The sequence below is a fragment of the Macrotis lagotis genome, chromosome X (genome assembly GCF_037893015.1).
Source record: "Macrotis lagotis isolate mMagLag1 chromosome X, bilby.v1.9.chrom.fasta, whole genome shotgun sequence".
NCBI classification, from domain to species: domain Eukaryota; kingdom Metazoa; phylum Chordata; class Mammalia; order Peramelemorphia; family Peramelidae; genus Macrotis; species Macrotis lagotis.
The window spans coordinates 17,746,104-17,772,298 of record NC_133666.1 but is presented as its reverse complement, the minus strand read 5'-3'; the positions used below and the strand labels follow the sequence as shown (position 1 = coordinate 17,772,298).

At 42.0% G+C, this 26,195-nt stretch overlaps 1 protein-coding gene across 2 annotated transcripts in view; it reads right to left on the bottom strand.

Annotated features, from left to right (window-relative positions):
• Positions 1-15,537: 15,537 nt before the first annotated feature.
• The window catches only part of ATP1B4 (ATPase Na+/K+ transporting family member beta 4), a 38,139-nt gene continuing 27,481 nt past the window's right edge, over positions 15,538-26,195 (bottom strand). The window contains exons 6-7 of one of the 2 annotated variants that reach the window (XM_074200520.1): positions 23,720-23,815; positions 15,538-18,386 (exon numbers count right to left, since the gene is read on the bottom strand). In XM_074200520.1, coding sequence (XP_074056621.1) covers positions 18,225-18,386; positions 23,720-23,815 — 258 coding nt within the window. In that variant the 3' untranslated portion in view covers positions 15,538-18,224. The remainder of the gene's footprint in view (positions 18,387-23,719; positions 23,816-26,195) is intronic. The other variant, XM_074200519.1, reaches the window with a different exon arrangement.

Below are 26,195 nucleotides of genomic sequence, written 5' to 3'. Positions count from 1 at the left end.
TATTTTAAAAAATTTTACCAGGATCATTAAAAAAATTATATTAAATTTATCAAACACCAAATAAAATGAACATTTTCATATAGACAGAAAGTGATTTTACTAAGTGCTTTTTTAAAAAATGTATAACAAATTCAACATATAACTTTCAAAACTGATGTGCTTGCCTATATCCTTCTGAATTTCCTCTTCTTTTCTATGTATTTTTAAATTCTTGAAGGACCCCCTTTTTCTTTTGGCAATCCTATCAAGGAAGAAAAACAAAAACTTTGTAGCAAATATATGTGGTCAAACAGAAATCTCCATATTGATTGGGACTGAAAATATCTATTTTACTATGTCCCTCAAGTTCCTCAACTATGTCTCCATCAGGAGACTGTTGTTTCATCATTTGTCCTCTGGAAATTGTGCTGGGTCATTGAATTGACCAACAATCTTAAGTCTTTGCACATTGCTTTTCTTTGCAGTGTTGTTATTGCAGAAATTGTTCTGGTTCTTCTGTTTGCACTCTGCATTAGGTCATACAAGTCTACCCAGGAGAGTTGAGCATCTTATGGGGTTTTTTTTTTGTCCTTCATTTTTGAAGAAGACCACGACATCGGGGAGGTAATGCCATGTCAAGCATGTAAATTGGATTTGAGTGAGGAGGGCTGTGCTAAGTCACCAGCCTCATTCTCTCCTCCAGAGACATCTGGATCCAGGGTCAGATATGAATCAGGATGACTGGAGATGGCCCTGGACACAAGGTACTCAGTGTGAAGTGACTTGTCCAAAGTCACTGTTGAGCATCTAGTGTTGGTGCTTTAAGAAACTAAATCTAGGCCTCTGCTTTAGGCCTAGACTGATCTCTTCCCTAACTTTAAGTGAAGTATAGTTGTAGAACTTAGTGCCCCAACTACACAGTCCCAAGTCTCATTCTAAGATCTGATGCACTTTTAAGGTGTTCTCAGTAAACATTCACCAACACCTTTGAAGTCTCTGAGATCACACTGTCCACACCTTTTGAACCATCTATAAATCTTCAAGCTGTTTCACTTGTACAAAATTAAATTTTTATGTCTAATTATAGGATGTTTAAAGTGTTTTGAAATCTGATATTTATAAGTACCAAAAAGATAGCTAGATGCAAAGAGTCATGGGGATTCAGAGGATGGAGAGATTGTGTATGTTTACGAAGGAGGTCAGTCATTTCTTGAGATGACTTGATATTTCAACAAGTCAGAGGAGGGCAACCCAAGCAGAGCAAATGTTTGGAAGGAAGAGGTGGCATTGCATGGAATTCAATTCAGGAATCAAAGTAGTCAAGTTTGGCTGGAATATAGAGTCAACTACAGCTTGGGAAGCCCTGAACCACCTGGTTTGTGTAAAAGTCAACATAGTAAAAACTTGGGCACTTTTTAAAAAATCAGAGTAGGGACTTGAGCAGAACCAGAAGAACACTGTACACCCCAACAACATCATGGGGCTGATGACCAACCTTAATGGACATGCTCATTCCATCAGTGCAACAATCAGGGACAATTTTAGGGTATCTGTGGTGGAGAATACCATCTGTATTCAGGGAAAGAATTGTGGACTTTAAACAAAGACCAAAGACATTCAATTTAGAAAAAAAAGGTTGTCTTATGTATTATGGAAGTTTGCTATCTCTTATATTTTATTTTTTCCTTAAGGATGATTTTTGTCTCAACACATTCAATTTTGATCAATGTATAGCATGGAAACAATGTAAAGACTATCAAACTGCCTTCTGTGGGGGGTGGGGGGAAGTAAGATTCAGGGAAAATTGTAAAATTCAAAAAAAGTCAGAGTAGAGACAATCAAAATTTTATTTTTATGATATTCATCGGGATGAATTTTAGGAGTGATATCCTTGAGGAGAGATCAATCAAAAAGCTATTGAGCTGGGCAGCTAGGTGGCGCAGTGGATAAAGCACCAGCCCTGGAGTCAGGAGTACCTGGGTTCAAACCTGATCTCAGACACTTAATAATTACCTAGGTGTGTGGCCTTGGGCAAGCCACTTAACCCCATTTGCCTTGCAAAAACCTAAAAAAAAAGCTATTGAGCTAACTCAAAATCTTAGAAAAAAATAATATAGAAAATTATCTTTGCATTTAGTTTGGATAATGAATGCATGGATACATAAATAAACAAATGAATGAATGAATGAATGAATGAATAAATAAGGAAAAAACTATTGAGTCATCATGGCATGGCCTAGTGGAGAGGGAACTGAACTTAAGAGTCAGAAAAATCCATAAGATTACAAGTCATTCCCCAATTGATAAATGGTCAAAGGATATGAGTAAACAGTTTTCAAATGAAGAAATTAAAGCTATATATATATATATATATATATATATATATATATATATATATATATATAATCATTTGAAAAAATGCTCCAAATCATTATTGATTAGAGAAATGCAAATTAAAGGAACAATGAGGTATCATCTCACACTTATCAGATTGACCAAGATGAAATAACGGGAAAATGAACAATGTTGGAGAGGTTGTGGGAAGAGTGGGACATTGATGCATTGCTGGTGGAGTTGTGAATGGATCCAACCTTTCTGGAGAGTAATATGGAACCATGCCTAAAGAGAAATAAAACTGCTTATAATCTTTGACCCAACAATTCCAATTCTAGGTCTATATCCAGAAGAAATCATAAAAAATGGAAAAAGTCCCACATATTCCAAAATATTCATAGGAGCTCTTTTTTTTATAGTGGCAAAGAGTTGGAAATTGAGGGGATGCCCATCAAGTGGGGAAAGGCTAAACAAGTTGTGGTACATGACTACTATGGAATATTATTGCTCTAGAAGAAACCATAAATGGTCAGACTCTAGAGAAGCATGGAATGACTTACAGGATCTGATGCTGAGCAAAGGGAGCAGAACCAAGACCACAATGTACACATTTAACAACAGCATTGTAAGATGAATAACCTTGATGGAAGCAGCTCCTCTCAGTAGTTCAGAGAGCTAGGACAATTGTATTGCACTGGTTATGGGCTATGTTATCCCCATCCAGGGGAAGAAAAACAAAACAAAAACAGAAAACCACAGCCCTTCAGAATCTGATGAACACTTTATAAAAATTATCTCTTATGTATCTCTGTCCCTTAATTCTAATTCATCATCGTGCTGAAAATGACTAATCAGTGAACATGTTTATCAAAAATATGTATGTACAATGCTAACCTGACTGTTTGCCACTGAGGGGAGGGGCGTGGGAAGGGAGGGTGCAAGGAAATGTTGTAACTTCAAAATATGCGCGTGCATATGGGATGAAACAAATAGATATCTTTTAAAAGAGTCAGAAAATGGCCATTGTTGTTGTTGTTTGATTATTTTTACTTGTGTCCAGTTCTCATGATTCTATTTGGGGGTTTTCTTGGTAAAGATGCTAAAGTGTTTTTCCATTTCCTTCTCCAGCTCATTTTACATATGAGGCAAACTAAGGCAAACAGGTTGAAGTGACCTGCCCAGGGTCACACAGCTAAGTGCTTAAGGCCAGTTTTGAATACAGGAAGATGAGTCTTCTGATTCCCAGACCAGTGCTCTATCCATTGTACCACCTAGCTGCACATGAGTCAGAAAGACCTGGATTCAAATCCCACCTCAGACACTTAACTAGTTGGACAAATCTCTTCCTTTCTTCATGTCTGTTTCCTCATTTGTAAAAACTAAGGCGTTAGACTCAATGGCTTCCCAATTTCCTTCCAGTTCTAAATCTAGGATTCTATAGCAGTCATAGTCCAAGTGAGAATTAACAAGGGCCTGACTACCTTGACTAGAGTTGGAATACAAAAGAGAAGTTGACAACTAATTGGGTGTGGGAGGAGAGGACTCAAAGATGAATGGAGGTGCATCGGTGTTCCTCACTTCCCCAATGGGGAGGGTAGTTTGGGGAAAGGTTTGGTTTGATTTGGATTTGGAGAGGCCCAGCAGGCAGTAGGAAAAGCTGGATTTCTAACTTTCAGAAAAGGCGCCATAGGTATATGGGAGCTCTCCATTCTGGTTATGATTGTGATAGGCCTCACTAAGGGAGAGAGCTAGGGACAAAGCTGGCAAGACCAGTGGAGCAGAACATGGGGAGGGAGAAAAATCAATGTCCCAACCTGGAGTAGTGGAGAGGAGATATGTAGGACAATGAGGAGGAGGTGGCCACCATTGTATTGGAGACCCAAGGAGGTGCTTTGGTCAAAATCCTCCGAGCCATTTCAATGAAATGCGGTGTGACTCAGTGGTGGGAAGTGAAAGGAGCAAGAGTTAATTCATCATCAAGTTTGACGGTGGAGGAAAAAGGAGAGAACTGTAACAAAGCCTAAGCAAGTAGGAAGAGAGGCTTGTGGGGCTCCAAGAGCTATCTTGGTTCTCCTCTGTCCAGTTCAAAAGATTGGAAGCTTGGTTTTCAGTTTGTATCTCCTTAAGCTTCACTAAGGAAGGACAGGGTAGGAGGTGGGGCCTTGTTCAAAGCAGCAATTTTCTACCCAGAGTTCCTCATGACTTTCCTTTCATTTCTTGCATAGATTGGGCTTTTTAATAGCGTGAACTACTCACTTTATTATAATGGCTCTGAGTAATCATGTTATCATAAAGGAAGATCGAATAATAAAGAGAGACAGGCTTAATAGAAGTGCCACATGATGCCCATCAATTGAGAATAGATGAAAAACAAACTGTGGGATGCAGATTCAATGAACTGTTATTGCATCACAAAAAATGGAACAAAAGAAACAATTCAGAGAGAAATGAGAACATTTGCATGAACTGTTGCAGAGTAAAAGAACATAATTCATAATAAATCCAATGATGGGAATGAGGGGGGTCACTGGAAGAGTGTGAGAATCTGAGTCATATGAAGGAGAGATGATGTGTCAATCTGTGTCAAAAACAGGTCTTGCACCTGGTAAAGGTTTGCTATTTCCTTCTTCAATTTGTTTTACAGGAAGAGGTGACTTGCTCAGGGTCATCCAGCCCAGCTAAGTGTTGAATACAGGAAGGTTCTTTTGTTTTGGCTTTTTTGTTTGTTTGTTTGTTTTTTTGCAAGGCAATGGGGTTAAATGAGTTGCCCAAAGTCACACAGCTAGGTAATTAGTAAGTGTCTGAGGCTGGATTTGAACTCAGGTACCCTGACTCCAGGGCTGGTGCTCTATCCACTGTGCCACCTTAGCTGCCCCCTAAGGAAGGTGCTTTCATTCTTTCTCTTCCCCTTCCCTCTCCATCCTCATTTTGCCTCTCTCTGTCTCTCTTCTTATCTCCCCATTTCATTCTTTGTGTATCTCTCTCCTTCTGTCTCTCTCTCTCCCTTCCCTTTCCATCCTCAATGTCTCTCCTGTCTCTGCCTATCCCTTTTCATTCTTCTCTTTCTCTCCTGTCTTTTCTCTCTATTTCCCTCTCTCTCCTCTCCATTCCTTTCTCTTTCCCTCTCCTTCCTTATCTCTCTCTCTTCCTCTCTCCTAGTCATTCTCTCTTTGTGTATCTCTCCCTATCTGTCTCTGTATCTCCATCTTCCCTCTCTGTCTCTATCTCTCTTTCTCTGTCCTTCATTATCTGTCTGTCTTTCTGTCTGTCTCTTTCTCTGTAGAAGTGTGAAGACTTGTCTTCCTCTCTACAGAATTGTCCTGTTCTCACAGGACAAAATGTCCCTTTGCTTTTAATTTACATAATTCTGCATGAAGACTGTGATTTCAAGTGTGGGGCACCCTTTTTCCTAATACAGATTGCAGCCCCTCTCCCTGTTAGAAGCTCATCTGTATGAATTTGTGGGGCCAGAAAAACACATTTCCTTTCACTCAGTCTTTTGGTGGTGGGTCTCTCTCTGAGCTTAGCTAAGGTTTGGACTCAGACCACAAACACACAGGCTGTGGCAAGCAGATGCCTGGTGAGTATTTGATTGGATTGGTAGAACTTGCCAGCCTGCTGCTATGGCATAGCCTCAGAAGTCCAAGATATGTGCCATAATAAGGCAGCAAGGCAGGACTTCTGGGGAGAAGGATGTTCCCTTAAAAGACAGGGAGCCCCAAATACCACTTCCTCAGCAGAGTCCAGAAGTTGTTTAACCTAAAGCCAAATCTTGAGAGTAAAGGGTTGGCAGCAGAGGCCTCCTTTCTCCACCCCAATGAAACTCTTTGGTCTGGCCTGAGGTTACTTCAGTGATCTCACAAGGACAGTTACCCGTTCTCCCCAAAACAGAGTTCTTGGGGGCTCTCCTAGTGCTAGCACTGGGAGTTTGAAGAGGAACATGAAGTCTAGAAAACTTGCGAGGCGTTCATCTCAGGGGAATGAACCGCTTCCTTTGGAATCCCAAGTGGCCTGGCTCCATACCCAAAGCATGAGGGAATATGGGACTATGATGGCCTGCAGAAAACAGAGAGGAAATGGGCAACTTTCAGAGAAAGGCCAGACCCCCATCTCTGGGTCTCAGTCTCTTGATCCTCAGTGTTGAAGCCCTCAGATGTTATGGTCCTCTTCCAGAACAAAGGGCAAACAACATTAACCAGCAGCAGCCATGTTTTTAGCTTTCTTTGTATTCCCAATGCTTAGCAAAGTGAATGACTGATTTAGTCCAGTTCCTACATGAACACATACCCACTCCACAACATAACCAACGAGTGCTCTGCCAGCCTGGCTTTAGAGATCTCCCAATGGGCCTAACCATTCTCAACCTTCTGAAGCCAGCCATTCTGCTTTCAGACACTAGTGGAGTCCAGAGTCCATTTTTCTGGCTCCATTTTCCCTTGTGCCTTTCTTTTGGAGTGCATCAGGGTTGGCAGAGAGGGAATTGCTCTTCCACACCTAGAACAACAAATGTTGACTTGAAAGCGGAAAGAAGCACATGGCAAGTTGCACATGTTTGTCCACTTGGCCTGAGAAGCCTAAGTCAACTCAAGATAATCCAACCTAAGAGTTGGCAGCATCTGGGGCAATGATAAAGTTCTGCCAGTAACGGACTTCTTTTTGCCCATGTGGCCTCAAAGGGGAGCTCATGGGCAGCCTCCTATTTAAGAAAAGGTGGGGGACAGCTAGATGGCACAGTGGATAGAGCACTGGCCCTGGAGTCAGGAGGACCTGAGTTCAAATTTGACCTCAGACACTTAATAATGACCTAGCTATGTGACCTTGGGCAAGTCACTTAATCCTATTAAATACATTTTAAAAATTAAGAAAAGGGGGGATTTGGAATTCCCAGGCACCATAATTCCTAAATCTAACTTTCAAGCCAATGAATGATTTCTTGGGCAGTGCCAGTCTAGGGTTCTGCCTTCTTAGTAACCACTGATTCAAGAGATCACGAAGGGGATCTGTAAAGAGAGGGGGATTTCTTGAGTAGTGTTCGGCTTGGAGAATGAATAGGATCACCCACATGACACCTCTAGCCAGAAAGGCAATAACAATTCAAACCATGAATTGAGGGGCCAGTGATCAAGATTTTGTCTTTCCTGCTTCAACCCTCACTCCTGAGTAATTCAGATAATGCAGTCTTCCAAAAGAAGCCAAAACACAGTGGGCACTATGAGTTTAGAAGGCTCCAAGTAGAAAAAATTTGGACCAAAAAATATAGAGACCATAACAAAATTAAAATAGATAATTTTGATTATATAAAATTAAAAAGGTATTGGGGGGCAGATAGGTGACTCAGTGAATAGAGCACTGGCCCTGGAGTCAGGAGGACCTGAGTTCAAATCCGACCTCAGACACTTAATAATGACCTAGCTGTGTGACCTTGGACAAGCCACTTAACCCCATTGCCTTGCAAAAATCTAAAAAAAAAATGAAAAAGGTTTTGCACAAAGAAAACCAATGTAACCAAAATTAAGAGGAAATTACTCTGCATGAACTCCTCTACGTTGATATTTTTTTAAGGTTTTTGCAAGGCACTGAGGTTAAGTGGCTTGTCCAAGGCCACACAGCTAGGTCATTATTAAGTGTCTGAGGCCGGATTTGAACTCAGGTCCTCCTGACTCCAGGGCCAGTGCTCTATCCACTGTACCACCTAGCCACCCCTAAGTTGGTATTTCTAAAATAAAGGTTGTCTTATACCTGTAGTCTTGTTACCGTGCATGAGAGCTGGACCCTTTTACCCCATCTTTCTTTCTTTCTTTCTTTCTTTCTTTCTTCCTTTCTTTCTTTCTTTCTTTCTCTCTCTCTCTTTCTTTCTCTTTCTTTCTTTCTTTCTTTCTTCCTTCCCTCCCTCCTTTCTTCCTTCCTTCCTTCCTTCCTTCCTTCCTTTCTTTCTTTCTTTCTCTCTCTCTCTTTCTTTCTCTTTCTTTCTTTCTTTCTTTCTTTCTTTCTTTCTTTCTTTCTTTCTTTCTTTCTTTCTTTCTTTCTTTCTTCTCCCCTCCTTTCTTCTTTCCTTTCTTTCTCTTTTCTTCCCTCCTCCCTTCCTCCTTTTCTTTGTTTCTTTCTTCCTTCCTTCTCTCCCTCCTTCTTTCCTTCCTTTCTTTCTTCCTTATTTCCTTACTTCCCCCTCCTTCTTCCCTCCCTCCCTCCCTTCCTCCTTTCCTTTTCCTTCTTTCTTTCTTTCTTTCTTTCTTTCTTTCTTTCTTTCTTTCTTTCTTTCTTCCTTCCTTCCTTCCTTCCTTTCTTTCTTTCTTTCTTTTTCTTCCTTCCTTCCTTTTTCTCTTTTCCTCCCTCCTCCCTTCCTCCTTTTCTTTGTTCCCTTCTTCCTTCCTTTCTTTCTTCCTTGCTTCCTTACTTCCCCTTCCTTCCTCCCTCCCTTCCTCCTTCCTTCCCTCCTTTCCTCCTTTCCTCCTTCCCTCCTTCCTCCTTTCCTCTTTCTTTCTTTCTTTCTTTCTTTCTTTCTTTCTTTCTTTCTTTCTTTCTTCCTTCCTTCCTTCCTTCCTTCCTTCCTTCCTTCCTTCCTTCCTTCCTTCCATTTTGATTTAAGTCTTCCTGTGCAAAATGACTAATATGTTTTACATGATTGCTCATGTAGATTATATTGCTTACCATCTCAGGGAAGGAGAGATAGAATTTGGAACTCAAAACTTTTTTTAAAAATGTTTGAAAATTGTTTTACCATGTAATGGGGGAAAATAAAATTATATAAAAGTAATTGTAGGGGGTGGCTAGGTGGCACAGTGGATAGAGCACCGGCCCTGGAGTCAGAAGTACCTGAATTCAAATCTGGCCTCAGACACTTAATAATTACCTAGCCGTGTGGTCTTGGGCAAGCCACCTAACCCTATTGCCTTGCAAAAACCTAAAAAAAGTCATTGTTAATTGTTATTATTACTATTATTATTTGCAAGACATTTCTACGTGGGTAGCAAAATAGGTTATAAAGGAAATAGCACCCACCTGACTTATCTCTGCAGAGAGAGGGGAGGTGCTAGGGTAGGGTGTTCCTAGGAAATCACAACCTAAGCTGAAAACAAGTCATGCAGTTGGTGTGTACCACATTCATGGGAGAATTGAATTCCTCTTGAAAGAGGCAATGGACTGAAGATGCAGAAGGAGACTTGCATTTCCTGAATTGTGGGACGTGACCAATGTGGGGATTTGTTTTGCTTTCCTAGATTCTTGTTGTTTGTCCTTCATTCTCAAAAAAGACCACGATGTCAGGGAGGTGATGCCATGACAAGTACATGAACTGGATATGAAAGTCACCAGCCTCACATTCTTCTCCAGAGCCTTCTGGGTTCAGTGACCAGATCAGGATGACTGGAGATGGTGCTGGATGTGAGGCATCAGCATTAAGTGACTTGCCCTGGGTCATACAGCTCAGTGTCAAGTTCTGAGGTCAGATTTCAACTTGGGTTCTCCTGACTCCAGGGCTGCATCTTTTGTCCAATGTCCATTTTACAATGGTTTTTCTCCCCCATATTTTTTTCCCTTCTCAACTGGGCCTCATATGACCCAGGGCAAGTCACTTAGTTTCTGTTTGCCTCTGTTTCTTCATCTGTAATACGGAGATAGGAATATCTCAAAAGGTTGTCATGAGGATCAAATGAGATAATATTTTTAAAAACTACTGAGCTCCCACAGTGTCTGGCAGGAAGTAAGTGCTACATAAATCTTAGCTATCCTTAGGTGGGAGGGAAGGAAAGGAAATACTTCATTAATATAAATGTGATGAAATAAAAGCTTAGTAAAAGAAGGTAAATAAAGTCAATACTGTTCAGGAGACTTTGGAGCTAGTTCAAGATCATTAGTACAACTGATATCTTCTTCTTGTGCAGAACCATTCCCCCCAAAGCCTCTCCCCCAAATAGAAAGCCATGTCACTCTAACTTACAGGAGGGAGTGGTTGGATTTTCCTGTCTGAGGTTCATAAGGGGCAGGAGAGGCAGGAAAGGACCTTGAAGGGGGGTTGTGTGGTCATCAAGTTCAGTTTCAGTAGCCTTCTACTGAGCACAAGGACATGTACCTCACCCTCAATAACTGTCTTATGGCCTAAGGCTGGGCGTTCTTCACCCTGTTTGTGTCCTGGAGCCCAGTGGCCGTCCATCCGGCAAAACCCAGCGACCTCTTTTCAGAGCTGTATTTGTAAATGAATAAAATCCAGTCTCCAGGGATGATGAAAGAAACCAAAGGCTAGTGAAAATCACGTTGTAATGTCTCCTTACCCTGGTTCACAGGCCGTTGAGGGATCCAAGGATCCCGGGTTAAGGCCGCCTGGCCTGAGTCTGTATTTTTGTATTCATTATTATTATTATTATTATTGTTACCATCCGCATTTTTATCTTATATAATTAATGAGACTCTACATAGTGCTATAAGGTTGGTGCAACAGTCGTGTGAGGACTGCCATTATCTCCATTTGCCTTAGAAATTGCAGAGAAGGTGCTACTCTGCCGTAATAGGAGGAGTTTCCACTTCCAGGAGTTTCCTCCCTCAGTCTATGGGAAATGGGGGTTGGGGAAAGGGGAGAATGCCATGGCAACAAACCTTCCTATTACAAAGGAGAGGGCCAAGCTGAGAGACGTTGAGGCTAGGAAGAATGGAAGGAGCAGGGAGAGGCATCCAGGCCGAAGGAGGGAAGCTGGGCCTTGCAGGCAGGCAGGCCTGATGGGAGGGAGGAACAGAGGGTGGGCCATCTGCTGAGAGGCAGAGGGAGGGCCAGGTCCGCAGGAGGCCTCAAAGGCAGAAGCAAAGACTCAGCCAGGAGGGGGCAGGGCAGGACAAGGATGGGGTTCCAAAATTCAGACCAGCTGGGCCCGCCCTTGGCCATGCCTATTATGGTTTGGTTTGGTTTGGTTTGGTTTGGTTTGGTTTGGTTTGGTTTGGTTTGGTTTGGTTTGGTTTGGTTTGGTTGGGCAAGGCAAGGAGGGGGCAGGAGAGGGGAACAATCTGGCCAGACTGTGCTTGGTTTTGCAAAAAAAGCTTCTCTTTAGTGTCAATCACTGGCCTCCAGAAAGAAAACCCGGGAAGAGAATTGGGCTAGTGGTCTGGGCCTGTTGGAGCCAGAAAAGGCCTGGAGGGGAAAGTTCTCAGCGGTGAAATCACTTTCACTTTTGCCTGCCCTTGCCTAGGCCTCTTAGTACCCCTCCCTCCTCCCTCCACCCTCCAAGCTGCTCCTCCCAGTGCTAACCACCAGACCTCCTGTTCCCTTCCTCAGATTTGCCGCACAAGAGTTTAGTGACTAATAAGGCCCAGAAGGAGGAAGTCACCTGGGTCATCTTCATTTCCATTTATTGTGGTCAGCAGCTTCCCAAGACCGTAATAAAAGGCAGGCCTGGTAAACCTGGAGTTTCTGGATCTGTTCCTACCTCATGCCCTGGGCTCAGGGGCAGTGAACTGGAGCTCAGGCTGTACAACAGAAGAGACCTTAGCCAGACCAGAATGGGGGTCCGCTTTCAGGGCTTCTGGAGCCGAGCTGGGAGGAAGGGCCAGTAAGGTCCACATTAGGGGAGCACTTTAACACTCAAGTAACATTATCCAGCTCCAAGTCTGGCTGGCACAGAGCTCCCAGAGGTCTTTGCTTTAGTTGGAGGGAAATGGTCATGGAAGGGGCAGAATCCTGTTTCTAAAACAACTGCTCTGATACCATGTGGACAAGCAGCTGCCTTGGCTGTAGCGCATAGACCCCAGCCCTTACTGGCCCTGCATCTGGCCTAGCCAACACAAAAGATGTCATTGAATAACCAAACTTTGGAGAAGCAATGTGCTGGTGCAGGGGAAGGCGAGCTCAACTTCGTGTCACCAGCTCCTAATTCGAAGCCCTCAGGATCATCCTCCTCTCCTCCCCCTTCCCAGAGCTATTATCTTGGGAAAGTCACTTGAAATCTCTAGTCCACAGTTTCTCCACCTGTAAATTGGGGATACCCAACTAGCTGGACTTAAAAGCTACCTTCTAGCCCAGATCACTGATTCTGATGTCAAGAGTCCTGAGAGTCAATTCCTGTCTCTGATACTCATTATCTATGTGACCTTTAGCCTCTTTTCCTTTTTGGGCCTCAGTTTCCACCTCTGTAAAATGAGAGAGGTGGGTTAGAAGGTCTCAGAGTGCCTTTCCAGCTCTAGAGTTAGGAGCCTCTCAGATAGCAAAGGAAGGAGGACGGTATGAAACATTTCTTAAGGGTCTACCACGTGCCACGGCTTTATAAGTGGGATATCATTTGATCTTGAGCTGGAAGCCTCTAGAGCTCTAGCTCACACCCACGACCCTAGATCTAGAACTGGAAGGTAACTCAGAGACCATTTGGTCCAAACTCTTCATTTTACTGAGGAGGAAACTGAGGCTCAGGGAAGGGAAAGGACTTGCCCAAAGTCACACATAAGACTCAAGATCTTGAGCTGGAAGGGACCTATGAGATCATCTAACAGATCTTTCCATCTATTTTACACATGTGGAAACTGAGGCCTCATTCAAGTTCATAACTAATATATGCATACAGGCAATCAAAGGATCATAGTTTAGAGCTGGAAGGGACTTCAGAGACCATCTCAAATGTGGTCTGGGGACTCCTGGGGATCCTTGAGACTCAGCTGATCCTTAAAGTCAAAGCTATTTTCATAATTAGATGTTTTAATTTCTAATATAGTCAATATAGATAGCTATAACCTGCATCAACAAAAGCTCTTCAGTGGTTCTTCAATAATTCTCAAGAATATATAGGAACTTTGATCCCCCAAAGTCTGAGAAATGCTCACATAGTCCAGTCCCCTCATTTTACAGATAGGGAAGACCCAGAGTCCATTGACTTGTCCAAAGTCATACAGGCAGTAAGTAGCACAGTATGGATTCAAATCCAGGTCTCCCATTTTTTTTGTTTTTGTTTTTTGCAATACAATGGGGCTAAGTGACTTGCCCAAGGTCACACAGCTAGATAATTATTGTCTGAGGTGAGATTTGAACTCAGGTCCTCCTGACTCCACAGCTGGTGCTCTATGCACTGTGCCACCTAGCTACCCCTGGGTCTCCTGTTTTTAAATCCTCTTTTCCATCATACCATGAGATCTCAAAAATCCATTAAGTCACACTCATAGAATTGTGGGAGGCAAGGAAACTTATTTGTCCAAGGTCATCTGGCTAATGAGTGACAGCCTGGACTCCAATCCAGACTCCCACTCTTCTGAATCAAAGACCAGTGACTCGTCTCTGTGAGATGTTAAATAGTCCCTTAGATGTCCTGGAAGTGCTTGGATCAGGGTGGGGGAGGGGAGAGAGAGAGAGAGACTGGAAAATTTTTCTCCATATTGCTTCCTGATTCTGGTTAGCCCAGACAAGAGATCTAAGGCTTCTTAGGGAACATTGGACTTAAATGAATTCTATTCTGCAAGTCTATCCCCAGCTTGGCTTCAGCTTAGACATGGTAGGTGATTTCACTAAGCAACATCCAGCAAGCAGAATTTATTTCCACACTGAACTGACCACAGACTTATCTCAAATTACTGTCCTCTCCCATTTGCTGGTGTTTTCATACTGAGTGTAATCTTTATGGATAGAATTTTTTTTAAACTATTCAATCAGAAAGCATCTATTAAGCCCCTCTTGGTATGATAGAAAAACACCAGCTCTGGAGTCAGAGGATTTGGGCTCAAGCCAAACTCTGATGCTTCTTTTATGACCTTGGGCAGGTCACTTCCCCTCCCTCAGTCTCAGTTTTCACACCTGGAAAAGGAAGGAATTGGGCCTGACCTCTGAGATACCTTCCAGCTTTAAATTTATGATCCTATATCTGACCTTAGATGAGTCCCTTCCCCTCACTGGGCCTCAGTTTCTTCCTAGGTAAAAATTGGGAGGTGAGATGGTTGGACTAGCTGGCATTTGAGGTGACTTCTAGTTCTAAATCTATAACCTTTGGCAAATTGCCTATATTCTCTAGGCCTTATTGTCATCTACACAATGAGAAAATTTGACAAACTTATACCTACCTACTATGTGTCAGTTTCTAGGGGTTACAAGGGCAAAGATAAAAAAGTTCCTGCCCTTAGATGAAGCATCATTTTTTTCTTAAAAGAGGGGATTTTTTTACCCATAATGAATTATGTTTAAATAAAGGGGGCTGTGAGATGGATATTGGAAATCTTGGTGTCTTGTTCAATTGTTTCTGACTCTTTAAGACCCGCCCCTGGACCCTACTGTTCATGGGGTTTCTTGACAAAGACACTAGAGTGGTGGACCACTTTCTTCTTCAGAGGTTAAGTGACTTGCCCAGAGTCACACAGTTAGTATGTATCTGAAGCTGGATTTGAACTGGTCTCCCTGGTTGTAGATCCACTGAGTCATCCAGCTATTTTCATCTTTGAGTTACACAGTTCTTTGTTGGAACATGGCTGTCTCTAACATTTGAAAGGAACATGGGCAAGAGAGAATGATTCTTGGGCTCAGTTGAGGTTTCTGCTGTCCCTTGAAATGCAAGTTCAGTTCTCAATGTGTGGACATATGTTTACTTGCCCTTGATTTTTTCCCATGCAATCATGTCTCATGACTATTTGTACATATTTTAGAGACTCACATTGAATGAACCACATGGTATATTAATTAAGACCTTGAATCTGGAATCAGGAGAGATGAGTCTCAACTATCATATGGAAGACAGAACAGTCTTGCACCACTTGGCAGGACCAGAAGCAATGGGTGGGAGGTATAGAGGCCAATTTAGATTTATTTATGATTAGAATGGTTCCAAAATGGAAGGGCTTGCTCTGGGAGGAAGAGTTCAGGAGTTAGGTCTTCTATGTTGGAGGACTTCTAACAAAGCTGGATTATAACTTGGTGGGTATATTGTTGAAGTCTGGTTCTGGTACCAGACAGACAGGTTGACCTTGCTGACCTCCCAGGTTCCTTGTGACTCCAATATTCAATGATTTTTGTAATTCAGAGTCCCTAACATCCTTCTCAGTGTGCCTTAGATGCCACTTCCTCCATGAGGTCTTTTCTGATTTCCTCCCACCCAATCCCCACCCCGTTATCAATATTCCCTCACTCTGAAAATATTTTGCATAAAATTTGTGTTTACTCAGTTGTGTTATATTCCTCCAATAGAATATAAGCATCCTGAGAACAAGGACTGTTTCATTTTGGCCTTTGTGTTTCCCAGTGGAGTGCCGACATATGACAAGCACTTGATTATTTAATAGATATTTATTGAATTGATTGTATCCATCTTAAGCTATATAATATTTTAGTCTATATGGAGGCAGGTTATTGTGTTACTGTGCTGTATGATTCTGAAGGGTCACTGCCTTTTAAACTGGGGAATCGGGGATTGGGAAAGGTCCAGGTGTGAAGCGGCCCACTGTGAATTCAAATCAATTCATCTCTTCTCTCCCTATGAGTATATGTGTGGGGAGATCCTTGAAGGCAGCCTTGATGTGAACTTAGGTCTTAACTGTGGCAGAATGAGACTGTGTGAATATATGAATTTGCATTGGTGTCTTCCATGTTTCCAAAATAGATGGGAAGAATTGAAGACAGATGGTCTGGTTTAAATGTTGGCTCATTTTTTCATCATGTGACATTGAACAAGTCCTTTCTATTCTCTGAATCTCAGTTTCCTCATCTGCAAAATGGGAATAATACTCTCTACCTCAAAAAACTTTTTTTTCCCCTAAAGGGTACTAGGAATTCTCATCATGTGATATTGAACAAGTCCCTTCTATTTTCTGAACCTCAGTTTCCTCATCTGCAAAATGGGAATAATAATCTGTTCTACTTATCTCAAAAGGCTATTATATTTTTTCTAAAGGGTATAAACAATTTAAGCTAATAGCTAATGATAGTAGTAGTAGTAGTAGTAGTAGTAGTAGTAGTAGTAGCAGTAGTAGTAGTAGTAGTAGTAGTAGTAGTAGAAATGGAACTTTAAGGTAGAAATCCACTTTGCCTTCCTTTCCCCATTTTCTAAATTCCATTTTCCTCTATTTCATTTTTGCTTATCAATACATTCATATTAGGGGGCAACAGGAGCTATGGTAGCGTGGCTAATTCCAATCCACATAGGATCCCAAGCCTTTGTTCTTTCTCCAGGCCCAGCTGCTTCACAGTATCTACTCTGAGTGTCTGTGGCTATGGCTGCGGGTCCTCAGCTCAGCCCACCACCTGGCGGGGGCAGCCAGAAATATTGAAATGGCAGGTGGTAGAAGGAAAGGAGAGAAGCAGCCACGATCTGCCTCGATAATCCCCAAGCTGGAAAATGGACCTTGAGATCAGCATGAGTTGGCCAGAGCCATGGGCCAGCTGTTATGCCCTGATTTCAGTTCCTGGGATGGGAGGGAACTGGAAGACCACAAGGCCACCAGACCAGCCTCCCTTCCACACACCCTCCAGCTAGCCCTGGGCCTGTTGGCTGAGGGAAGCCCTTCCTACAGAAGTCCCCAGTGAGGGCTCAGCTCCTAGCCCAAATAGTTTGCAGCTGGCACTACTAACCGTTTCTGCCTCTTCCACTGGCACTCTGGGAGGAGCCACATACCCCAACCCAGTCTCTGAATCAGGATGCTGAGAGCCACATGAGAAAACGTTTGAAGTTCCTAGGATGCAGGCAGAGGCAGTAATCAATCCGCTGGCTGGTTAGTCATTATTAGCAACCCTGATTACAGAGCTTATTCTGCATCTCAGGTATTTTTATTTTGCCTAATCAAGATGCCCAATAGACCAAGGACCTTGAAGGACTAAATCCTGAATGTAGGAATTTGATAGCCAGTGATCAGCCAGCATACAAGTTTAAACTCATGTTCCAGGACACCCTTCTGAAACCAAAGAACTCCCCAGAGCTTGTCAGAGATGGATTGCCCCTCAGAGTTCATGGGAGTCTTAGATTCTAGAGCTCCAAGGGACCTCAGAGGCCATCTAATTCAACCCCCTCATTTGGACAGAGGAGGAAACTGGGATCCAGGGAGTGGAAAAGACCTGTTCAAGATCACATTTAGGATGGGCCACTAGGTGGCACAGTGGATAGAGCACTGGCCCTGGAGTCAGGAGGACCTGAGTTCAAATCCAGCCTCAACACTTGGGCAAGTCACTTAACCCCATTGCCTTAAATTTTTTTTTTTTTTACAAAAAGATCACACATAGGATCATATGACCAAAACTGGAAGGGACCCAGAGAGGGTTCTAAACCAGAGTCTAATCTTTTCATTTTGCAGAGAAAGAAACAGATCTATCAAGGGGAAGACTTCCCCAGGGTCACAACTAGGTTCCTAGATTCAGAGCTGAAAGTGACCTCAGAGACATAACTCTAGTCCAGTCCCTTCACAGAAGAGGAAACTGAGGCCCAGGCAGGGGAGAGTGCTGCTCAGGTTCACACAGCTAATATGTATTTGAAGCAGGATTTGATCCCAGATCTGCCAAGTTCAAGTCCATGACATGCTGCCTCTCTGTCTAGTAGTTCCAATGAGCCCCCCTTCTTTACCCCATCCCCAAATGGAGCTCTGAGTGATAGAGGCAGACTCAAACCCAAGCCCTTGGATTATAGATCCAGCCTGCTTCCCTTCCACAGACTGTCTCCTCATGACTTTAGAGTCAAAAAAGCAAAACCTTCAAGGTTACTCAGGGTTTGATACACACTAGTATTGATGTTATGGTATGGTAGCTAACAGCACAAGTGGCTCTTGCTTTATTAAGTGGAAGAAAAAGAAATATAAGTCCATTTGGGGGTCACTAGAGTGACCTCTTACAAACCAAGACAACGCAGAGCATTTTCTGCCAAAGTGACCTGTGACTGCGTCTTCACGAGTGGGGAAGAGAGGTTGGTGGCTCTCAGTGACACGTGAGGGAACCATCAGGATTACGGGGTCGGGTGGTAGGGAGGGGACCCAAACCGAAGCAGCTACCCGCCAATATTCAGCGTGAAGATCACCCGGCCCAGGAACCGATCATTGGTGATGTTGTTTGCAATGTTTTTGCCCTTCAACTGGCACTCCACACCCACGGCTCGATTCTTCTTCACTTCTGTGAAGTGCACGGCCACCAGTGGGGATGTGTAGTTGACCTGCAAGCCGAGAGTTCAAGAATGAATTGGAAGGAATGGGGAACAGCAAGTTAAATGTGCACTCAAGCCAGTCTCCAACATCATTAGGCCTAGGCAGGGATCAGTGACTGCCAGAAAGATAGGCAAAAGATCCCACGGGATACATAGACAACAATCTAAAGACTACTTCATGAGGTAGGGAAATGCCCCAGCATCCTTCTTAGATGGAAAATCTGAAGGGATCTCAGAGGCCATCTAATCCAGACCCAGGGGCACACCTAGGGCCCTAATTCTAGAACTGGGAGGGTCCTCAGAGACCATTTAGTCCAACCCCCTCATTTAACAAAGGAGGACACTGAGGTCCAGAATGGTTAAGGAACTAACCCAAAATCACACACAGAATCAATTCTAGAACTAGAAAAAGATTTCAGAGGCTATTTAGTTTAACCCCCTTATTTTATAGAGGAAGAAGCTGTAAAGAAGTGTCTGTCCCAAAGTCACAATTAGACCACAGCATTTTAGCTGTAGAGCACGAGGAAGTCTCTGAAGCCATCTAGGGTAGTGCTCTCATTTTATAGATGAGCAAACTGAGGTCCAGGGAGGGTCAGTGAAATGGCCAAGGTCATGCCTTTAGAAGTAAGATTTGAACCCAAGCCTTCTTGACTTTTAGTCATTATGCCACACAACCTCCCATGGCTTCAGGCATTTTATAGAAAGGTTCTCTTAAGGAGGGAGAGAATCAAGAGCAGTTTCAGGTTTAACCTACACATAAATGAAATTTTCTTCAAGAATCTCTTGTTTTCTAAACATTCTGGGTAAAGTTTGCTTTTTCAAATACCCAGTGCACAGGATGATTATCATGTGGGAGCCCAGTAGCCAAGTGCACTCCTATGTAGCACAATGTAACCTGGACAACATGTTGTCCAGTCATGTCTGACTCTGAGTGACCCCATGCAGGGTTTTCTTGGCAAAGCTACTGGAGTGTTTGTCATTTCCTTCCCCATCTCATTTTGCAGATGAGAAAACTGAGGCCAGTTGGGTAAGGTGACTTGTACTGAGTGAGGTGACTTGTCTAGGGTCACCCAGCTAAGTAACTGTCTGAGGCTGGATTTGAACTGAGGAAGATTCCCAGCCCAGTGCTCTATCCATTGTCATCTAGCTGTTCCTGTCTGACAAACAGTAGATACTAAATAGATGTCTATTGATTGATGGAACATTTACCCAAGTCTGCCCTCCCTGGTAGTAGTACCTCCATGTCTAGAAGGCTCAGTCACCACCTTCTAGAAAGCTTCTTCTGATCTCTCTCTTCAACCCAACTACCACTTTTAACCACCTAACTGCCTTTACTTGGTATGTATTTGGTATGTGGTTAGATACATTTATATATGGACATGCTCTCTTCCGACAGAATATAAGCTCTTTTTATTTTTCTAATACCTGACACATATTAAACAATAGATATTTGTTGATTGATTTCTCAACTATCAATACATGTCCATGCTCCAGTCCTTCAGGATCTCAATTCTTTTCTTTCTGAGAAGGCACTACCCAGTCTTGCTGTGTTACTAAGGACCCTAGTCTCTGGTTTTCAATTTGTCTCTATTGCCATCTTCTGTTTTTGCCAACAAACATGCCCAAGTTTCCCCCATCCTTTTTTGAAAATTAAAATTAAATTATTTTTCGATCAAAATCTACTTTCTTACCCTCTGATCTCTACTCTCCACCCATTAAAAAAAAAAAGAAAAACCAAACCCCTATTACATATAGTCAAGCAAAACAAATTCCTCCATTGACCATATTTTTTAAAACCGTGTTTCAATTTGCACCCTGAAGCCATCACTTCTCTATCAGCAGTTCTCATCATGAGATCATTGCTTTTCTCAGAGTTCTTTTTTTGTAAGACAATGGGGTTAAGTGGCTTGCCCAAGGTCACACAACTAGGTAATTATTAATTGTCTGAGGCTGGATTTGAGCTCAGGTCCTCCTGACTCCAGGGCTGGTGCTCTATCCACTGTGCAACCTAACTGCTCCTCTCAGAGTTCTTAAATCTTTCAAAGCTATTTGTCATTTCAACAATTCTATTATTGTTCTCCTGGCTCTGCTTTGCTTCACTTTGCATCAGTTCACACAAGTCTTCTCAGGTTTCTCTGAAACTACACCATTAGTCATTACTTACAGCACAATAGTATTTCATCACATTTATATAGTTTAACTTGTTCAGCCATTCCTTAATTAATGTTTATCCCCCTCAGTTTTTAATTCTTTGCCTCACAAAAAGAACTGTTATAAACATATTTGTATATATGGCTCCTTTTCAGCTTTCTTTGATCTTTTTTGAGGTATATTGGTAGCACTGGGTCAAAGACTCTCCAAATCCTTTAAAAACCACCTCCACTAGATCCTACTGTCACTCAAGCTATCATCCTATGTCCTTATTCTCTTTCACTGCCAAACTTCTTGAGGAATCTGTCTACCCTAGGATCCTCCCCTCTCTCTCCTCTCAAAACTTAACTCTGAGTCAAGAAAAAGCTTTTTCAATGGAGTGGAAAAGGGGAAGGCAAGGGGGAATGAGTGAGTCTTCATTCTCATCAGAAATGGCTCAGAGAGGAAATAACATACACACTAATAGGGTGAAGAAATTTATCTCGCCCTAGAGAAAAATGAGAAGAAATGAAAAGAAAGGAATGGGATAAGGGAGAATGGGGGGAGGGAAGGGGGGAGTCAGTGATAGAAGAGAGGGAAGATTGTGTGAGAGGGTGCTCAGATACAACACACTTTTGGACAGGGCCAGGATGAAAGGAGAGAGAGAATAGAATAAATGAGAGTGGGGAGGAATAGAGTGGAGGGAAATACAGCTAGTAATAGCAACTGTGGGGAAAATATTGAAGCAACTTCTCTGGTGGAGTTATGATAAAGAAAGCAACTCACCAGAGACAGAGCCACTGGAATCTGAACACAGACTGAGGTACAACTTTTTTTTTTCTCTCTCTCTATTTTTGAGGTCTCTCATTTTCTTAGGGGGGATTATGTTTACTCTTATAACACATTCAATTTTGATCAATGTATCACATGGAAACACCGTAAAGACTATCAGATAGGCTTCTGGGGGGGGGGGGGAGGGAAGGGAGGGTGCAGGAAAAATTGTAAAATTCCAAACCTTACAAAAAATGATAGGTAGATACTACTATTGTATATAATTGGAAAACAAATAAAATGTTAATTAAAAAAACTTAACTCTTTGGAACCCTCTGGTTCTTTCCTCTTCACTCTATTCTTCATCTAAAAACCATTGGCTTTTTCTAAATCTCCATCTTTCTTGAGATGTTCACAGTATTGAAATTGTGGACCGCTCTTTCCAACTGGATGCTATTTCACATCAGTGTCTTCATGACTCCACCCTCTCTTGGTCTTTCTCCTACTTGCCTGATGGCTCCTTTTCAGATTCTTTTGCTGAATTATCATCTATATCCTGCCCCTTAATTGTGAGTGTTCCCCAAGGCTCTATCCTGGGTAACCTACTCTTCTTTCTATGTGCTTTCTCAGAGATCTCATCAACTTACTATCTCTGGAGAATGCTGGCATGACTTTAGCATTCTGCTGAGAGAGAAGAACCAGCTTCCTGCATTTGCATTTCTTCTCCATATTCCTATTTCATTCATTTTCTTTGTTTTCACAATTACATTTAATCATATATATATATATGTATATATATATATATATATATATATATATATATATATATACACATCCTTTTACATATACTCTGCTTCTCTTAAATTTACTCCCCAAACCATTTCCCAGTCTTTCTGATAGTCTCTTCCTGTAGCCCAGTCGACATGTATACCTTCTTTCCCATTCCTGCATCCACATACCTACTCCAGCTACTTTGTTGTAATTGTCCATAGTTTTCAAGACGGCTGTGAGGAAAGTCTGGAAGATGAGCTTGGAGAGCATTGTTCTTTTGCCAGAGGAACAGGCAGCAGAGGAGTTGACTAATGTTAGTATCTTTCAGCACAGAGAGCCAGGGCCAGATAGGAATGGGGGGAAAGGGGTTTTCCATGAACAATGGTTTGGTTTTTCATTTGACCTCTCAATACTGATTTCATTTATATCATTTTATATACATGGAGGAATGGCCAGTTATTAGCATGCTATTTTTGAAAGCAGTCTATTTCCTGGTAGATAGAGTAGATAGAGCATGGTCCTGGAGTCAGGAGGACCTATCTTTGAATCCAGCCTCAGACCCTTGATACTGTGTGACCTTGGGCAAGTCATTTAACCCCATTGCCTTGCAAAAAACCAAAAATGAAAAAGAATCAGCTATAAGGGTAGATAGATGGTGCCTTGGGTAGAGCACTGGCCCTGAGGTTAGGAGGACCTGAATTCAAATCCGCCACTTAAATCAGACACTTAATAACTATGTAACCCTTGGTAAGTTACTTAAACCTGATCATTTATGCCCCAGTGTGGTACAGCCTTCTGAGTTCAAATGAATCTGATTAGCCACAGTCAGATCCTTTGTCCTTTGATCCTGCCATAATGATGACATTTTGGTCTTCTTCAAGCATGAAGGACAACAGCCATCTCCCACTTGAATTATTGCAATACCTTGGAAATTGGTTACTCTGCTTCAAGTCTCTCCCCCATCTACGCCATCCTTTACACAATGGCCAAAGAGATTTTCTTAAAGCATAGTTCTCTGTCACTATGTTCCTGAAGAAACCTCTTGGATCAAATACAGACTTTTCAGTTAGACATCAGGAAACCCTTCAGCCCTATCTCTGTAGGTCAATTTCACAACTCTGCCTCAGGTATGATATGTTCTAGCCAACAAATACGCCCCCTTTCTGTGATCTCCCTACAACCTTCTATCTCCTGCCATCTTTCCTTTGAACAATCTGTGCCTCCTGCCTGCATAGGTTATTCCTCAGCCCCACCTCTTAGAACCCCTAGTTCCCTTCAAGTCTCAGCTCAAGAACTACTTCCCACAGAAGATCTTTCCTCGTTCTCCCTGGTAGGGGAGGTTTTTCCTCTCCTTAGGTTCTAAGGATTATATATTATATATTGTATTTACAAATATGTGCACATACTGTCTTCTCTCAATAGTATAGCTTTTTGAGGTCAAACCTGTAGAACTGAACTAAGTAAAAGGAAAGAAGTGAGGGAGGATTGAGGAAGAAGACGGGAGAGGGATAAAAGAGAAATAAGGAGAAAGGCCCTCAGTGGTGGTCCTAGGCTATGGGACTCTGCCTTACTTCTATTTCCTCCATAGACATCAGTGATCAGAAGCTAGCTCTTGTGAAAGTTAGGACGTCAGGGGTGAGTGGGGGACCAGGACTGAGATTAATACTTACATGAGTAAGCTTGCCATAGTAGGGATAGTAACTCAGGTCAAATGTGCCAGCCTCTGGATAGAATTCCATGGATTTGAGATCACTCTTGTTGCCTTTCTGGAGAGAAGGGGGAAAAAAGGCACTGGCTTATGAATGGTAGATCACAGGCTCCCAGTTCTAAAACTGGAAGGGATCTCAGAGGTCATTTAGTCTAACACCCTCATCTTACCCATTGCACTAGTGGGCTCACTAGTTTTTTTTTTCTTTTCTTTTTTTAGGCTTGTTTTGCAAGGCAATGGGGTTAAGTGATTTGCCCAAGGCCACACAGCTAGGGAATTATTAAGTGTCTGAGGTCAGATTTGAACTCAGGTACTCCTGACTCCAGGGCTGGGGCTCTATCCACTGCACCACCCAACTGCCCTTGGCTCAATGTATTTTGTTCTGTGAACCATTTTTTTCCTTCAGATTATTAATTTTAGTAATTCTCTTCCCCCCTAATTTCCCCTTCCCTTCCCCATCGAGAAAGTAAAAAATACAATACTGATTTTATGTGTGTGTGTGTATGTATATATGAAGCCATGTAAAACATGCCCAAAAAAAGCAAGAAAAATAAAAAAGGGGGGAAAATATTCTTCAATCTGCCTTCCAAGTCCATCAGTTTTTTTTTTCTTTCTGGAGGTAGATAGCATTTTACTTCATGATTCCTTTGGAGTTGTGTTGGGTCATTATTTTCTTTGCTCCAAATTCTTAAGTCTTTCAAAGCTGTTTGTCATGGCAGTAATGATTTATTATTATTATTATTATTATTATTATTATTATTATTATTATTATTATAGAAACTGTTATGGTTCTGCTCACTTCACTTTCCATGAGTCCATACAATCTTCTATCATTTCTTACAGCACAATAATTGATATTCCATCACAATCTTTTGCCATAATATGTTCAGTCATTCTCCAGTTGCTGAGCAGCACTGCCCCCCCCATTTAACAATTCTTTGCCACATGTGAACTCCCTTCAGCATATAGTAGAGGGGAACAGTTCTCCAAATGTGGTCTCTGAGACCCTTTCATGAGGTTTACAAAATCAAAAAAAATTTCTTTTTTTTTTTTACTTAGAGATTTTATTTATTTTGAGTTTTACAATTTCCCCCCTAATCTTACTTCCCTCCCCCCACCCCCCACAGAAGGCAACTTGCCAGTCTTTACATGGTTTCCATGGCATACATTGATCCAAATTGAATGTGATGAGAGAGAAATCATGTCCTTAAGGAAAAAACATAAGGTATAAGAGATAGCAAGATCAGACAATAAGATATCAGTATTTTTTTTCCAAATTAAAGGTAATAGTCCTTGTCTTTGCTCAAACTCCACAGTTCTTTCTCTGGACACAGATGGTATTCTCCATCACAGACAGCCCCAAATTGTCCCTGATTGTTGCACTGATGGAATGAGCTAGTCCATCAAGGTTGATCATCACCCCCATGTTGCTTTTAGGATATACAGTGTTTTTCTGGTTCTGCTCATCTCACTCAGCATCAGTCCATGCAATTTCCTCCAGGCTTCCCTGAATTCCCATCCCTCCTGGTTTCTAATAGAACAATAGTGTTCCATGACATACATATACCCCAGTTTGCTAAGCCATTCTCCGATTGAAGGACATTTACTTGATTTCCAATTCTTTGCCACCACAAACAGGACTGCTATGAATATTTTTGTACAAGTGATATTTTTACCCTTTTTCATCATCTCTTCAGGGTATAGACCCAGTAGTGGTATTGCTGGATCAAAGGGTATGCACATTTTTGTGGCCCTTTGGGCATAGTTCCAAATTGCTCTCCAGAAAAGTTGGATGAGTTCACAGCTCCACCAACAATGTAATCAAAACAATTTTCATAATAATACTAAGACATTTTAATTTCAAATACCATAAATATCGATAACTAGAATATTCATAAACAAGCTCTGGGGAGAGGTTCTCAATAATTTTTAAGGGTACAAAAAGTTTGAGAACCACAGATGTAATACGTTCCTGGTGAGGAAATTCATTCCACCAATGCGGATGTGCCCCTATTCAGTAACTTTTCAATCTTAGCTGCCTAGGGTACCGAGAAGGTTAAGTGACTTGCCCATGGGGCAGGATTTGAACCCAGGTCTTCCTGACTCCAAAGTCAGCTCTCTATTCACGACACCATCCTGCTGCCTCTCTTTTGAAAATATTAACTACAAAACAAGTTACACTCCAAATGTTTAAACTGGTCAGTGACCTCTAATTTAGAAAAAAAACTGATATCTTATTGTCTGACCTTGCTCTCTCTTATACTTTATGTTTTTTCCTTAAGGATATGATTTCTCTCTCATCACATTCAATTTGGATCAATGTATGCCATGGAAACAATGTAAAGACTGGCAAATTGCCTTCTGTGGGGGGTGGGGGGGAGGGAAGTAAGATTAGGAGAAAAATTGTAAAACTCAAAATAAATAAAATCTTTATAATT